This window comes from Sebastes umbrosus, chromosome 13, assembly GCF_015220745.1.
Source record: "Sebastes umbrosus isolate fSebUmb1 chromosome 13, fSebUmb1.pri, whole genome shotgun sequence".
NCBI lineage: Eukaryota > Metazoa > Chordata > Actinopteri > Perciformes > Sebastidae > Sebastes > Sebastes umbrosus.
The window spans coordinates 26,845,749-26,861,934 of record NC_051281.1 but is presented as its reverse complement, the minus strand read 5'-3'; the positions used below and the strand labels follow the sequence as shown (position 1 = coordinate 26,861,934).

The 16,186-nt window shown below is 39.4% G+C and overlaps 1 protein-coding gene across 1 annotated transcript; it reads right to left on the bottom strand.

Moving 5' to 3' along the window:
- Window positions 1-2,682: 2,682 nt before the first annotated feature.
- marco (macrophage receptor with collagenous structure) lies at window positions 2,683-16,094 on the bottom strand. The gene is made up of 10 exons (XM_037790717.1): window positions 15,898-16,094; window positions 10,430-10,528; window positions 10,094-10,260; window positions 8,468-8,585; window positions 6,638-6,718; window positions 5,359-5,445; window positions 4,933-4,968; window positions 4,141-4,200; window positions 3,825-3,989; window positions 2,683-2,927 (listed from the first exon to the last, which is right to left on the bottom strand). The coding sequence occupies exons 1-10, from the start codon at window positions 16,001-16,003 to the stop codon at window positions 2,797-2,799; spliced, it is 1,050 nt and encodes a 349-aa protein (XP_037646645.1). The 5' UTR covers window positions 16,004-16,094; the 3' UTR covers window positions 2,683-2,796.
- Between the last annotated feature and the right edge of the window lie 92 nt (window positions 16,095-16,186).

The following is a 16,186-nucleotide window of genomic DNA, read 5'->3' as shown; positions in this document are numbered from 1 at the left end:
TGGGCGAATGCGTGCATGTGATCGGAGGAGAGTATAACCCATACGTTCATGTCACTTTATCTGTTATAGCCGACCATTTACACCGTCAAACTTCGCTAGTTCGAGAGACGTGCAAATCAAGACAAAAATAGAAGTAAGCCTGCTGTCCATCATTCCTCTACAAAGACTGAGCCAGTTCCAGGAGAGCGTCTCATAGTCTCTGCGGTGGCTCAGAGGACACAGTAATGTGCAGCAATGGCTGATGAATATCTTCCTAAACGTCTCAGCTGCTCAGAGAGTCTACGACAGTACCGAGGTGGTTCACACAGGTGAGGAGGACAGCGAGGGCACCCTCATTACCCATTACCCATTCTGTCACCCGCTCCTTCTCTCTCCGACCCCCTCCCTCACTCCTATCATTTATTTATCCACGTCAGCCCTCAATTACAGGCAGTGGTCTGGGGGCCAGGGAGCAGGCCTGGGTGACCTGGGGTTGGTCTGGCTAATGAACAACAGAGTGAGACCCCCCTCATGTTTATTTCCAGCTTTCACCCAGAGCAGGGCCCCGGGAGGAGCGGAGGGACAGGGCTGCTGAATTATAATCAGCACTTTGTAGTTTTAAAACGCCTTGCCTGCTCCATCCGTCCGTCCCTCTGCATAAGGATAGAAGGACGGATGGAAGGAAAGGAGACGTGCCCCCTTACAGGGAGACACGATGGCAGTGGGATTCCGTCCCCTGAAGGGAAAAGCAGGCTATGAATCAAGTCCTTCCTCGCCCGGCTGTGAAGTTAGCGTTCCAGATGTGCCGTGATGACGTCTCATTTTCTCGTGGCGGCCGATCCATTTGCAGCAGCCCTGTCCTGAAATTAAATGTCTCACTCTGCTTTTCAATTTGTACTCGCTCATCAGTCAGCCGAACTGCTGTTGATTAAAACCAGCATTTCATTTTTTATTTAAGGATTTCTGATTAATCTTTGATCTCACCTGCCTCCTTTGGTAACCAGATGGAATTGTAACAAGATAAAAAGTAAAAAAAAAAAATGTTCACAATAGAGTTGATTGAGCTGGCTAATTATAGCAGACACCACTCTGAAATGTGTAATAAATAAGGAAAAATACAAAACTGCCTTTGCTGTTAGTGCAGTGGTCTCATGGAACAATCTACAACGTCACCTAGAACAACAAAAAAACACCTCTCTGTAATTTAATATCATTCTTAATAACCGGCTGCCTGCGATTGCTTTCACTCAGACTCTATCTTTTTAAGTTTTTTCTGTTTCTCTCTGGCCGTTATTTTGTTTCTGTTATTCCACTGAGTTGTAAAAAAGAAGAGACCTATACTACCAAGCAGGATTTGTGGTTAGAGAGGTAACTTCAGGGTTAACCCTTCAAGGTTTTCCGTCTTACGACAATGGTTCACTTCTTACCGGGGTAGATCACCATGGTAACTGATGCTTAACACCTAACCTGATAAGAGATAAGAGAGGAGGAAGAGCACAGAGGACTAATCGGTGACTTTGTGGTGTGGTGCAACCAAAACCACATGCAGCTAAATGTGGGAAAAACAAAGCCGATGGTGGTGGATTTTAAGAAGACTAAGACACCAATCACCCCTGTCTCCATCGGGGGGGGGGAGAATGTGGAACTAGTGCAGTCCTACAAGTACCTATAGGAGTGCACCTGGACAGCAAGCTGGACTGGAGTCTGAACACTGAGGACATATACAACATATACAAGAAGGGCCAGAGCCGAGTCCACTTCCTTATGAGGCTCAGGTCTTTCGGTGTATGCAAGACAATGCTGAGTGTGTTCTATCAGTCAGTGGTGGAGAGGTTCCTCTTTTTTGCTATTGTATGTTGGGGCAGCAGCATTAAAGCCACAGCTGCCAGCAGATTAGACAAGCTGTTAAAGGAGGCGGGGTCTGTCCTTGGAGCCAGCCTGGACCCAGTGGGTACGGCGGCTGAGAGGAGAGTGCTGGCCAAGCTGCTGGCTATTGTGGACAACACCACCCACCCACTTCACCACACTTTGGCCAGACAGAGGAGCACATTCAGCAAAAGACTTATCCTACCACAGAAGGTCCTTCCACCACTGCCACCAGACTGTACAACTCATCTCTGGACTAACTAAATAACACACACACACACACACACACGACCGAATACTTAATCTCCTGGCTTTAGATAATAAGGTATGAGCATAGCCCAACTCTCTCCTGTCACAAAGTAAATGAGAGAATAAACGCAGTCACTGTGGGTAATAGAATTAAAGCACGATACAGCCTGATCATGTCTAGTGTTGTGTTGGTGATATTAACAAGTGAAATCTAACTTATTGCTCATTTAAGGGTATAAACTGTGACGCTGCTTGATGTGAACTCGTCATGTGTATCTATACAGTAGCCTCTGTTCTCCCTGAGGCGTCTGGGAAAACGTGACCGAGCCAGCTGTGTCAGAAACCCTTTCCTCAGCACGACTCCTGTCCTTGAATGTGACCTCTTCATCTTTGCTGACCTCTGCAAAGTCATCTGTGGTGATGTGCGATGGATGGAAGGTGATGGCAAGCACGTCGCTGAAGGCAAGAGAGGCTGAGTGGAGGAGGACATGGGGACAGTGCAGCAATGATTCGGGCTGAGGAGGTGCACAGTCGCAGCTCAGAATCATTTGGGAGACATTATTAATCAACGGAGTACAAAGACATAGACATGATGCCGTGAAGTTTTATTAGCATGACCTTTGTTTACAGTACACTGTCATTTAAGCTCATGTGTTTAGCAGTAAAGTTGAAACACGTTTTTCTTGTTGGTGTGGTGTCAGTCTAGACACACTGCAATCCGGCGTCATCATTGTGTTGGCAGTTGCTAACACCAACTCCATTATGTGTGCAGCTAAAGATGTCCGACTCTGTTCCTAAACATCTCAGATCATCCAGCCAGATCTTACCAGACCCTACAGAACGACAGCACAGTGAGAATAAGACATGCAATCATCAAGTGCTTTTTTATATGTTATAACATATATATATATATATATATATATATCAGATATTTTACTTAAGTAAAAGTAGTAATACCACAGTGTAAATTTACTCTGTTACAAGTAAAAATCCTGTATTTGAATCTTAAAGGTCCCATATCATGCTCATTTTCAGGTTCATAATTGTATTATGTGTTTCTACTAGAACATGTTTACATACTGTAATGTTAAAAAAAACCTTTATTTTCTTCATACTGTCGGCCTGAATATACCTGTATTTGCCCTCTGTCTGAAACGCTCTGTTTTAGCGCATTTTGACGGAATTGTAACAGAATTGCGTTGCTAGGCAACAGCTTGGGTCCATGTGTACTTCCTGTCAGCTGATGACATTCACATACACTGCAACCAGGAATAAACTGGGACACATTTAGAATGTTTACGTTTAAAATTGTGTCAAGGGTCTAAATATTGTATATTCGTGACATCACGAATGGACAGAAATCGTGACAGCTTGTTTCAAATGCAGAGTTTCTGAATACGGGCTTTGTGTATTTCCCTGTGGATTGAGTGTTCCGATACTTTCACAGTATTTATATAGGACTTAAGCCTGCTTTATAATAAAAAAAAAAACATAAAAATCTCACTTTTTTATAATATGGGACCTTTAAGTAAAAGTAAAGAATCATGTATATTATATAATTGGGTTGTAATTATTGATGCATTAGTGTGTAAGCATCAGTAATGTTGCAGCTGGTAAAGGTGGGGCTAATTTTAACAAGATGATATACTGCTGTGGAGCTTAATCTATTATATTAGAGGATATTATACAGTGCAGAGAACATCATGTGATGGTGGAAGTGGACTTCTTACCCGGGGTGGCAGTGAAGGTGGTAACGGCGGTTCGGAAGCCCAGCATCTTACAGATCACTCTGCCATCCACGGTGTCAAAGCTGTCGTCACACACGGTGCCCCAGACCCCGTTATGCTTCACCTCCACTCGCCCTCGGTATTTCCCCGGCACCAGACGCACAGTCACTGTGGTGACACAAAGTTGCAGCTGTTTTCTTTTGCTGTTTTTCGTTTTGTTATATATACTGTATATATAGTAGTTTTTGAACTAGTTGAAGTAGTAGTTCTCTACTTCTGTTGTCTCTGCTGCTCTCAGGTCAGTCACGTGCAGACTTACATTCTGGTGCGTTTCCTGGGTCTCCCTTGTCTCCTTTGGCACCTGGTGGTCCGGCAGGACCTGTGGTGGAAAAATGATCAAATACATCTTCCAGCCAAGTTGACATTAACTGATATAAACTTATAATCCTTATATCATAAACTGTCATAGGTGATTTTAACCAGAACTGACTGCAAAACAAACTGGACTAGTAAACTATTCAGTGCAGGAGGCGTCGAGGCGGCTCATTGTGTTCATTGTGTGGAGCTCAGCAGTGGGGGAGTGAGCTGGACACTCTTACAGATGTAAAAGTATATTCTAATTAATACTACAGATACTGTATTTGTTACATTTCACACTTACAGTTTTATCTTTGGGTGAACTTGTAACATTACACAGCTTTTTGGTATTGTTGAATGAACTCAGCCCTCTTTCACAGAGTGAAATAAAGACCTGGAGCCAGGTTCATAAAACTCTGTGCAGATTTGCAGACAGAAAAAATGGATATTACAACAACAACAACCTAAAAACTCTCATCATTTCACTAAAACTCGGTGTACGCCTGGTCTGAAGTCGGCACATTCTCATCACATACCACACACCAGTTGCTGTGTGGGTATGAAATGGGGTCTGAATGGTTTCTGTGCTTACATATCATTTATACATGGCTCCTGGAGTCTGGATCTTTGTAAGAAACGTTAGAGTGATGTTTTTTTTTTATCTTTAGTTGTTATTTGATGTTTTCTGTAACTTCAAATGCTTTGCACAGCACATCACATATGGAAGAAACCTTTTACTTTAATACACACTCACCTTCAGTTCCATTGAAACCAGGAAGCCCATTTAAACCTGACAACAAGACATCAAAATTAGATCTCGTGAAAGATATATATCAATAAATAAAACAGGAGTAGATTAAAACTACGATTTAAAGTTATTTCAGATCAGCAACCAAAAGCTCTTTTGAATCACTGGGCCATAATGTTTGTGTTTATTATGACATGACTAGTTGATAAACTGTATGATATTAAATAAAGAGGAAATATTGGCTGTTACGTCGGGATACATGTTTTATTTCTGTGTAACAGCTCTATAAGGAAGGAGACCCACCACGTCTATTCAATGGCAAGGAAACGATTTAACATGAGAAATGAAAAATGTTTTTCAAGACGCTTTTGTTTTCATGTAGAGTCTCCATAGTGGAGCTATGAACTCTTCAACCAATATACAAACCCTTACCTGGAAGCCCTGGGTCTCCTTTTGGTCCGTGTACAGCTGCTGCTTGATCCCCTGGGGGTCCTTGGGCCCCAGGTGACCCTTTGGCACCTGCATTCACACACACACACACACACACACACACACACACGTGAGCGTGATGATTATGAACAGATGTGTATATATTTTTTTTATATGCAAATATATATTTCGTAAATGCAAGTTGTGCAAACTGTATTATTCATCACGTGAAACGGCGCCTTGTCAGCAATATCACAGACGATGACCAGAAGTTAAAGGAGGAAGAGAAACTGAAGTTTCATAATAATTTCATAATTTCAATCTATTGATACATCCAGGATCTGAGCCTCAGTAAAGTGTTTGGTCGGCCTCACTGTGAGTCAGTATGTGAGTCAACCAGTAAACGTGCGCAGTATGAGGAACAGATTTTCAGGATTCTTTGCCTGAACACACATTCAGTACCGCCCTGCTTATAATACAACTTTATTTGGCAAGAGCTCTTTTCAAAAACAGTTTTTCTAATGTATTTATGCATCAGATATATATGCTAATTAAATACCCGACTAATGGGCAATGTACACAGCATCCGGATGCATCACGTTTCGGCTCGTAGCAGCTGCCGGAGACATTCCACTGCCTTTTCCTGGCTCTACTGTCTTTACGCGCTGGGTCTGCTTTTACCGGAGCAACTCGCAACTCTGATGTTGAAAAATGTCAACAAAACAACTCTAACCTAGGCTATAAATGTGGCTGTTGAGGAAGCGCAGCAGGGTGATGTGTACGTTCGGCACAAGAGTCTTATGTTAGCAAGCTAACATTTGCTAACCAGCACAAAACGCAAAGTACAGCTGAGGTGATGGCAAAGTCATTAGTTCTGCAGGTATGTGGTGATAAACCACAGAGGTCCAGGTGGGCCAGAGTGGAGAGGTACTTTTTAGACTTAACTTTTACATTTTTACTACCGTTTGCAAATCTGGCAGGTCTATGATGCTTTATAACAAAATAATAAAGATGCCATGCCTAGCCTGAAGCAGACAGAGATTTCAGAAGGTTTATACATCAGTGAGTCCAGCTTTGTAGTTGTCACAGTTTGTTTTTCATTTGATTTGTCAGTTCTGGTGTGTGCACTGAAGTGCCCGACAGCATCTCAGTTAGTGTGGATGGGACACCCTTTTCTGTTGCAGCCCCATTTTGTAAGTTCCTTTAAAAAAAATCATATCTAATACGGCTTTAATAATACCAACAAGTACATTATTCTACAAATAATCGCAATGAAACCCACCACTTTCACCTGGCCTTCCAGGTTCTCCTTTTTGTCCTCCATCACCCTTCGGTCCCGGAAGGCCAGCAACACCACGGCCACCTGGAAAGAAGCATACGGTATGTGATCTACTGATGGACATGGCATGCTGAATAATGCACACAGACAGTGCCGATGTAGGCTTTATACCAGTCAGAAGTCTCAGTTTTAAGTAGTTTAGACCACACACGTATGTGACTAATGAATATATTTCAATCACAAATCCTTGGAAGTCCAGCTGAACAAAATTAGTAAATTCTGATGTTAGAGCCTACAATGCTCATTACATCCCACTATACTGAAGTGCTGCTCTCAAAGCCTAAAATGAAAGGTTTATCCTGAGGGTGGTGTTTGAGGAAAGGTCAATAAAGTCGAGAGGAGTTATTTCTCTGGAAGTTTCTCAATAAATCTGTTTATTAGATTTAGATTTTTTTTTTTTTACCAATCGAAATTTAGGGTTGATGGCAGCAGGAAAGGTCATGGTGTCATCAAAATCCTTTAGACCCCTTCACCCTTTATATTAGTCAGTTAACTGTTCATATATATATATGAAATTGTTTGCAAAACATCTATAAACATTATTTAGATAGATAGTTAATACTCTGTCAATGGTTAATAATTGGTTTCTGGCCCATCTATCTATGTAATATTTATAGATGTTTTGCTAACAATTTTTTAGAGGTTAACAAATAATTTGGTAATTATTAACAAATACATAATATGGTATATAAAATGTTATAATGTGTGCGACAATAAACTGATGATAAATAGTTTACTAAAGTAATCAGAATGTAATTGTTATTGTCTCTTATCAGCTGTGATACAATATATAACTCATTGTTAACATTAAAATAACTATTAACTAAGTTTATTTAACTCATTTATAAATGATGGTTATTAATATAAAGTGTTACCAATTTATTGATTGCTGTCGGGATGTAATGAGAATTTCAACAAATAAAATAAAAATGTTTTTGAAGAAGATTACCAGCTTTAATATGTAATTTTATGGCAGTCTTTTGGCAGACGTTTTTGTCTTTAAGGATATCAGAGCAAACATTTTCAAGTGAGGCACAAGGGTTAGATATACTGAGTCTAAAAATACTTGTTAAAATATCCACCATGTAAGTAAGTAACAATAGAGAGGACATGACCTCAGTGTCCTCACTGTTAGAGACAGCCCTGTCTGGAGCAAAGAGTTGGACAGACAGATTGTTCGTCTGCCATTTGTTCCTGTGCAATGTCAAACATATTGAAACTATTAGCAAATCATACACACACTAACAAGGGTTGCTAAAGGTCATTATCACTAATTGTAAGTTTGATCAAGGACTCAGAGGTGGTGGGGTTGGGTGATGGCAGACCTATTGGAAAACATCTGCCTCAGACTGGTAATTTGTCGGCTTTGAGTAAAAGTCCACCCTGATAGAGATTTCATACAGGAAATGTCAGTGCGCTGACTAAGTTGCGAGGGTATGTGAAATAATGGCTGCAGCCCATCCATCAGCTGGTTTTCATCAGCCGTCTGACAAGAGATGACAGGTCATCAACGGCGGGATCATCGCCAGACCTGCAGCTGAAAGCTAATGTCTCCTGCTGCACATATATGCACCTTCGCTAAATCAGTTGTAACCAAATGAACTTTTTACACTGAGAATCTTTGGTTGCTAAACACGACCACACTTTTCATATTTAATTGATTAACTTCAGCTTCTAACTTTATTTTTTAATTGCTTAAGGTAGACACACACACACACACACACACACACACACACACACACACACACAGACACACACAGACGTGTATCCTACCTGGGGTGACGCTGATGTTTGTCAGTTTTCCCTCGAGGTTGAGGGTGCTGGTGTTGAGCAGGTTCAGGTCAGACCGCAGCCTGCCCAGTTGACCCTCCTTTCCACACAGGCTGGTGACCTGTTGTCATGGCGACCAACAGAAACATAACTGTGATGTTAAAGCAACATTGGTCTGGTTTGACCAGTAGTTCATTGTGGCTAATGTTAGCTAATGTTAACACATTTTTAGATAGATATTGGAACTGTTTCTTGACAAATAACAGTATCCATCTACCCAGTAGCTCTGTGCAGCCCCTCTGGCTGGACTGTCTGTACTGTACAGATATGATGGTACCAAACCTAGAAACCTCACTGGAAGATTGCCTGATTTTGCCAATTGATTATTGTCCTGATACCAACATTTTATATGATAGCCCTGGGACAACAACTGCCTCAGCCAATCAACGTTTGTGATGTCATCACAGAGAGCCCGGCTGCCAATGCAAAATTTAAGAAATAAAATGGCTGTGCAAAATTGCTTATTATTTTACATTAGTGTGCCACTACAGCTTTGTTATGATGATGATGTTGAAATGCATATTTGCTTTTTAGATTAGCATTTTTCGACCATGGAAGTAAGGTAACATTAGCTCCCATAGGTGAGCTAAGAGTTAGCCAGGCTGCTACCAGCCAAAACTGATGATCATTGATATTATTCAAATTGAAACAATCCGAAAGTAATACTTAGACGTGGATATTGTTATAGCGTGCTTAGCTAATAGCTAAAAAAACAAATACCTTGCGAGCTAGCAAGCAACAAAGCCAATACTAACAAAACATTTAATGTGTACTTTAAATCAAATATTAATATTTGACTCAAAAAGACATTTGATTTATTTTCATATTTAATTATTTATATTCAGCAATTCTATGGGCAATGCTGCAGGAAACAAGCAACAGTGCTGAGGCAACTCCTAGGGTACTGTTGAACATCAGTAGTTGCCCGTTGTATTGCTTTGTCTATCGCTATCCTTGGGTTAGGGATACTCTGGGCAATTTAGGGGCAATATTGAAAAAGCAGATATGACCTCAAGTCATCATTGCTTTATTCTCTGCTACATGATTTTGTCTTCAGACCATCAGATGAATGTGGCTATATTCACATGGTCTGTGACAACAACCACTTGGCAAAATCAAGATAAGAGAAATAAAGGAATATTCCCAGCCTGTAGCTCTTCATGAAACCACACCTTGTTGTTAATACATTTCTGCTTTTTTGCAGATTATAGAAAGGATGCAAATTAGTGATCTTCAGAGGTTCCAGTCTTAATGCTAAACGTGGCTAACATCCTGGCTCCAACTCTGTAGTTAACATCCAGACATGAGCTTGATATGGTTCTTCTCATCTCACACAGGAAAAAGTCTATTTCCTAAAACGTTGAAGTATTTGTAATGATCCAATTCATGGTAATTATTCCAGGGCCTTACAGTTACTTTTTGTCATTGATAAACTGGATAAATAGAGCTAAAGTACATTAAAAACTAAACCGAATGTGAGCTGAACAAAAACCAAACTGAACTATATACTCTGAAGCTATATACAGAAGCTACATTCAGTAAAATGTTGTATATAAAAAGCAGGAGGACCTGGCTCTTCAGGGCCGTTAGGTTATCCCTCAAGGTCTTGGTTTCTTGACTGTTGTTGTAGAGGAGAGTTTGGATGTTGTCAGTGCCCTGTTTTCCATCCAGGAGAATGTCATTAGAGATCTGTTTCTCCAACTTGGTGTTAGATAGTGAAGACCCCACCGTGAAAACTGGGACAGGGAAAAAAATAACAAGCATGTTTCATCAGTAACTTCATTCACTTTGAGTTTGATAATACATAATACAAACTGGTGTAGAAATAATCTTGATTATCTTCAATATATCACATTTAAAAATAAATATTTGATAACAAATAATACTATCTGTATGCAGTCTTACCTTTGTGAATGAGAACGGCATTAAGAATGGTCTGCAAGATGAGGTAAATAACAATCACATATAAACACCACTGTCTTCTGGACCTCGCTGGCTTCAGATCTGAAACACATACAGGAAACTACATTTAAAACACCAGAATGTGATCAATCTCCTGCAGCAAACTTGCATCTTGGGAAGGTCATTTCAGGAGACAAAAAGTAGCCTGGTTCATCCAGCTGATACAAATGCTTTTATAAATTTGAAAGCTCCGAGCATGAAACATTTGGACAACCAGTGGAAAATGTCAGCTGTCAATCACGATGACAACCTCGAGGGAATGGAGATAGGTTTCTTTTTGTTGGCAGAAAAGTCATGAAAGTGACATTAGACCAAACTGGTTATGACTGAGAGGTAAACTACTGTCCCCTCTGAAGGTTTCAGAGGTGCTTGTGTGTGGTTGTGAGTCGGCAGGGGCCTGCAGGTTAGAGAAATATGTAATCAGTAGTCAGTGATGGTTTTGTTTCATTTTAATTCAGAATGCATTAAATCTTAGAATAGCAATTAGAGGAGTCTCCATATTTTAAGCAGTTGCAACAACCCTGTCTCATAGATATCGTGTTTATACAACTCATTTACAACAGCAAATATGTTTTGTAAAATTATGTGAATTACGTTTTCTATTAATATAATGAGGAGATTTTATTATCTGATAAGCTGCAAAATGTTGCTGAAAGTACTATCTGCAAAACCTTCACTATGTCATTTATTTTTTTCTACAATATCTGCTCTTGTAATGAAATACTACTGATTACGTTTTTTTTGTATGTTTAGGTACTCACAGCACTTGGTTAAATTTAAGGAAAGATGATGCAAGAGCCACAACATTTTTACTTTATTAACTTTCGACTGAAATCTTTGGAAAGATTTCAAATGCTTAAATAAATATATATCAAAAAGAAATAAAGCGAAAAATGTTACACATTGTTACCTATAACCTTGTTAAAGTCAACACCATTGACCATCACATCCTATTTAATTGGCATTAAAGGAACGTCACTAAGCTGGTTTAAGTCCTATTTATCAGATCAATCTCTGTTTGTACATGTTAACGATGAGTCCTCTGTGCACGTCAAAGTTAGTCACGGAGTTCCACAGGGTTCTGTACTTGGACCAATTCTATTCACCTTATATATGCTTTCTTTAGGCAATGTTCGTAGAAAACACTCCATAAACTTTCATTGTTATGCAGATGATACCCAATTATATCTATCGATCAAGCCAGATGAAACCAACCAGTTAACTAAACTTCAAGCATGCCTTAAGGACATAACAACCTGGATGACCTGCAATTTCCTGATGTTAAACTCAGACAAAACTGAAGTTATTTTACTTGGCTTTGAACGCCTCCGAAACAAATTATCTAATGATATAGTTACTCTAAATGGCATTGCTCTGGCCTCCAGCACCACCGTAGAGAATATGGGAGCTATCTTTGATCAGGATATGTCCTTTTACTCCCACATAAAATAAACTTCAAGGACTGCCTTCTATCATCTATGTAACATTTAAAAAATCACTCACATCCTGTCTCAAAACAATGCAGAAAAAGAAATTACTGCAACTCCTTATTATCAGGCTCCTCTAAAAAATATCTTAAGTCTCTCCGGTTGATCCAGAATGCTGCAGCTCGTGTACTGACAAGAACTAGAAAAATAGATCATATTTTTCCTGTATTAGCTTCTCTACACTGGCTCCCTGTAAAATCCAGAATATAATTGAAAATCGTCCTCCTCACCTACAAAGCGCTAAACGGTCAGGCCCCATCATATCTTAAGGAGCTCATAGTACCCTATTACCCCACTAGAGCACTGCGCTCACAGAATGCAGGGTTACTTGAGGTCCCTAGAGTCTCTAAAAGTAGAATGGGAGCCAGAGCCTTCAGCTATCAAGCTCCTCTTCTGTGGAACCAGCTCCCAGTTTCAGTCCCGGAGGCGGACACCCTCTCCACATTTAAGAGGAGGCTGAAGACTTTCCTCTTTGATAATGCTTATAGTTAGGGCTGGCCCAAGGCTGAGCACTCACACTCTTAGCACTGGCTCTGCTCCAAATGACCTACGCTACTCTTACAACAACTGGCTCTAGAGAGGGCCATTCGCATTTTTGCGTCGGCCACCGTAGCTCTCCTACACGCTTGGCACACGGAAGAAACTTCAGATGGTTGCAATCTGCAACCACACCGCTAGATACCGCCAGATCGTACACACTGGACCTTTCAGAAATTACCTGAATGATAAATCAATTATGAAAATGATTGCCAAATAATTTCCTGATGATCGATCAGTTCTAGCTCTAGTACATACACTATAGAGTAAGTGGGGGGTCAGTGCAAGTGTCACTGGCTAATATTTATTTTCAAGTTGTCCTAATTTATCAAATTATCATTGAAGCAACTTCTAAACTTTGTAGAAAGTCTTGAACAGGCTTGTCCATTTAGACCTTTTGATAGCAGTGTCTGTCTGGTGTAATATTGAGAGCTAGCAATGAGCATAACTTGATAACATTTTGAAATTATCTGGCACAACAGGCTTTTATCACAAAGACATTTTGACATATCACTGTAGGTGGAGTTAAGACATCTTCCAAACTTTGTCAAACTTCTTAAAGGCCTTTTGATTCATTCATATGTAACCCCTGACATAAAATGTTTGCCATGGCTGTGGTTGGAAAGAATAATTAATATGTCAACTATTATGAGTAGTTATGTCATTACACCCTAAGTGACAGGATCCATTAGATTGTTGGGAACTCCCCTCTACCACTAAAACAAGCTTGTTAACATGGTTGTTTTTTTCACATTCACTCACACGCCTTTTTAAAGACATTTAAGATTTATTTCATTATTTACCTATGTTTTTTGTAGTGTGTTTGTATGTGTTAAAACCTTTTCTGTGTATAATATGATAACCTTATGTATTGTGTGTTGTGGTGCAGTTTTCTGTGTTCCTATAAACTCAACTAAAATAGTCTTTAGTCACTTTAATTTCAGGAGACATTTGCAGCAGAACCCTCAGAAACAGGAAAGATGAAATTGTGCTACCACCTACTGGTCACGGCTGCCATTTCATTCACTCTCAGTTGCAGCTGATGTGGTTGAAAACCGAAGAAGATTTTAATTTGTACAATTGACATGACAATGCTTCCTTTAACAACTGACATGAGAAACAATACAACCTTACTCCTACAAGTATCTATTTTAAAACAACATGAACATCTTGTTTGCTCACAGTACAACTAATTTCCACAAAATACGTCTTTCATTCGGGTGCTGTGTGAGGACATTTCCTGACTGACAGCAGATTCTGTACACTTTTCCACATCAGCTTGGTAGACAAGCTCTTTTTGTGTTACTCAACCTGAAAATAACTTTGGAATCTTCTCCTCATTGTCACTGTCTGACTTTAAAGCTGCAGTTGGTAACTTTGAGCAAATATGATATAAAAAAAAGTATTTTTTATAAAACTGTCACTATACCCTGACAGTAGTGCATAGGACAGATAATCTGTGAAGAAATCAGAGTTCAGCAGTCTCTAGGCAGCTGTCAATCGCAGCTCTGATCAAATGTGTGTCTGCTGGATACATAAATGGTGAATGTGTATTTATACAGTGCTTTTCTAGTCTTCTGACCACTCAAAGCACTTCACACTACATGCCAACATTTATACATTCACACAAACACTGATGAATCTAAATACTCATTCCCACACCGATGTCCTTCAGGAGCAATTTGGGGTTCAGTACGTATCTTGCCCACAGACACTTTGACATATGACCTACTTTGCCTCTGAGCCACAGCCACCCCGTGACTGTTTGCTAACACGTTTGCCACAATAACTTTATGAGCTATGTCAGTGTTATGTTTACAGCTTGCTACGCTGCCCGCAAGGGGCCAAAAAACAAATGCAGGTTTAATCTTCTTAGTTCCACCTATGTTTAATAAGTGAAAACATGTGCTATGAGAGAGGTTTGTTGACTGCTCTGTCCAAACACTGTGGAGGTGGGGGGAGAATAGAAACTCATTTGGTAATTCATTACTTCCCCTGGGTGGAAATGCTCTCAATAGTAAATTCCTTGATGTTGAAAACAATTACAAACCTTTTCTTACTTTGACAGTAAAGTATCTATAAAAATGTTCATTGTGACTTATAGTTTATACCAACACAGTGGGCCTACATGTGTATTCTTGAGTTTTAGAAGTTTTACTGTTTTCAGCATGTACATTGCTGCCATAACTACCATACACTGACGTTTTAGATACATAAATATACACAGTTCATCCCTGTCAAAATACCAGAGAGCAGTGGTAGAAGCTCTGATTGGCCAGAGCCCTGAAAACTTAAAGCAGCCAGCCAATCAGTGTCCCAGTTGCTGTTCAATAGTTTGGATTTTAATTACATTTTATAGGTTGCAACATCAAGAGCTAAAAATGGAAATACTAAATAAAAACTGTCAATGTTTATACAGGAAACAAGATTGATTTCATTTCATTTCAAAATTTATTTTGAACATGTAAAATAACAAAAAATTTAAAATAAAAAAAGAGAATGATCATACAAACAAGTGGACAGCCAGAAAAAAAGTAGTATTTACATACAAGGAAAAGCATAAGTAAAATAAATTGTCAAACACTTGATGCGTTGGTTTACATATTCGAGAAGGAGTGAGAAGAAGTTCAAATTTATTTAATCCCACTCCTTCTCCATAAATCATTCAGAAATTAATGATTATTTTATTTATAATTAATAATTATTAATGAATTAATAAAAATAATTTGTTTTGAACTATGGAGCACCTCAAAGATCTGTTCGCCACCATCTTATTTTCAATGTATATGCTTCCATTAAAGACCTTTTAATTCTTTGTTATAATATCTATTTAATTTATTTGGATTACACTGCAAGCTGTAATTTTCAAATGTGATGATCTCAGCAATATAACTAACATAAATTACTGCCTGGACTGTAGGGTCCAGACCTGGATGTCACAAAATGTTCTAAATGTGGGGTGTTCTGGTGGCTGAGTGGTTAAGATGCATACCATATAACCATCATTTAAATAGAATAAGACAGAGAGGTCCATATTATTAGCCCCAAGAGTGTTCAAAAAAGGTCAAGAAATATTTCTCGAATACACCGATTTTAATTAATTTTAATTGTTGAGAAATAAATCCATGTTTTCTTTCTGTTATCATTACATTATACTCCTGCTGAGGAGCTATAACTCATCTGCAGATGGTTAAAAAGTTACAACCTATCAGGAACAGTGAAGCAAATGAGAACATGTCTGAATTGTTGTGTCCATGTAGTAACTTTAAGTTAAGGTTAAGTAATTAAACTCCTGTAAATCTGGTTACCATGTTTTCTCTCACAAGTCCAAATCTATTTGATTTGAAAGGTTTCATTCTTTCTGTCATACTTTACTGTAATACTCACCCTCAGGTGTGAAACTGTAGAGATCAGTCCTGCTGAGCGACATGTCAAACAGCGGGTTACTCTGGGTGAAGGAGATATGATCCCTCTGGTCCGCTGATGTCTCCATCCTCTCTAGAGTCCACAATCACCTTCACCTTCTACTTCAGGAACTCTTATAACATGCAGTGCATGATGTTGGGGAAACACAAATATCCCCAGATTGCAACAGAACCTCTCTTCGAAAAAAACTCACACGTATTAAAGTAGAGGAAGGAACTACATCTGATTTGTAGCTGAGGTGGCCAAAATT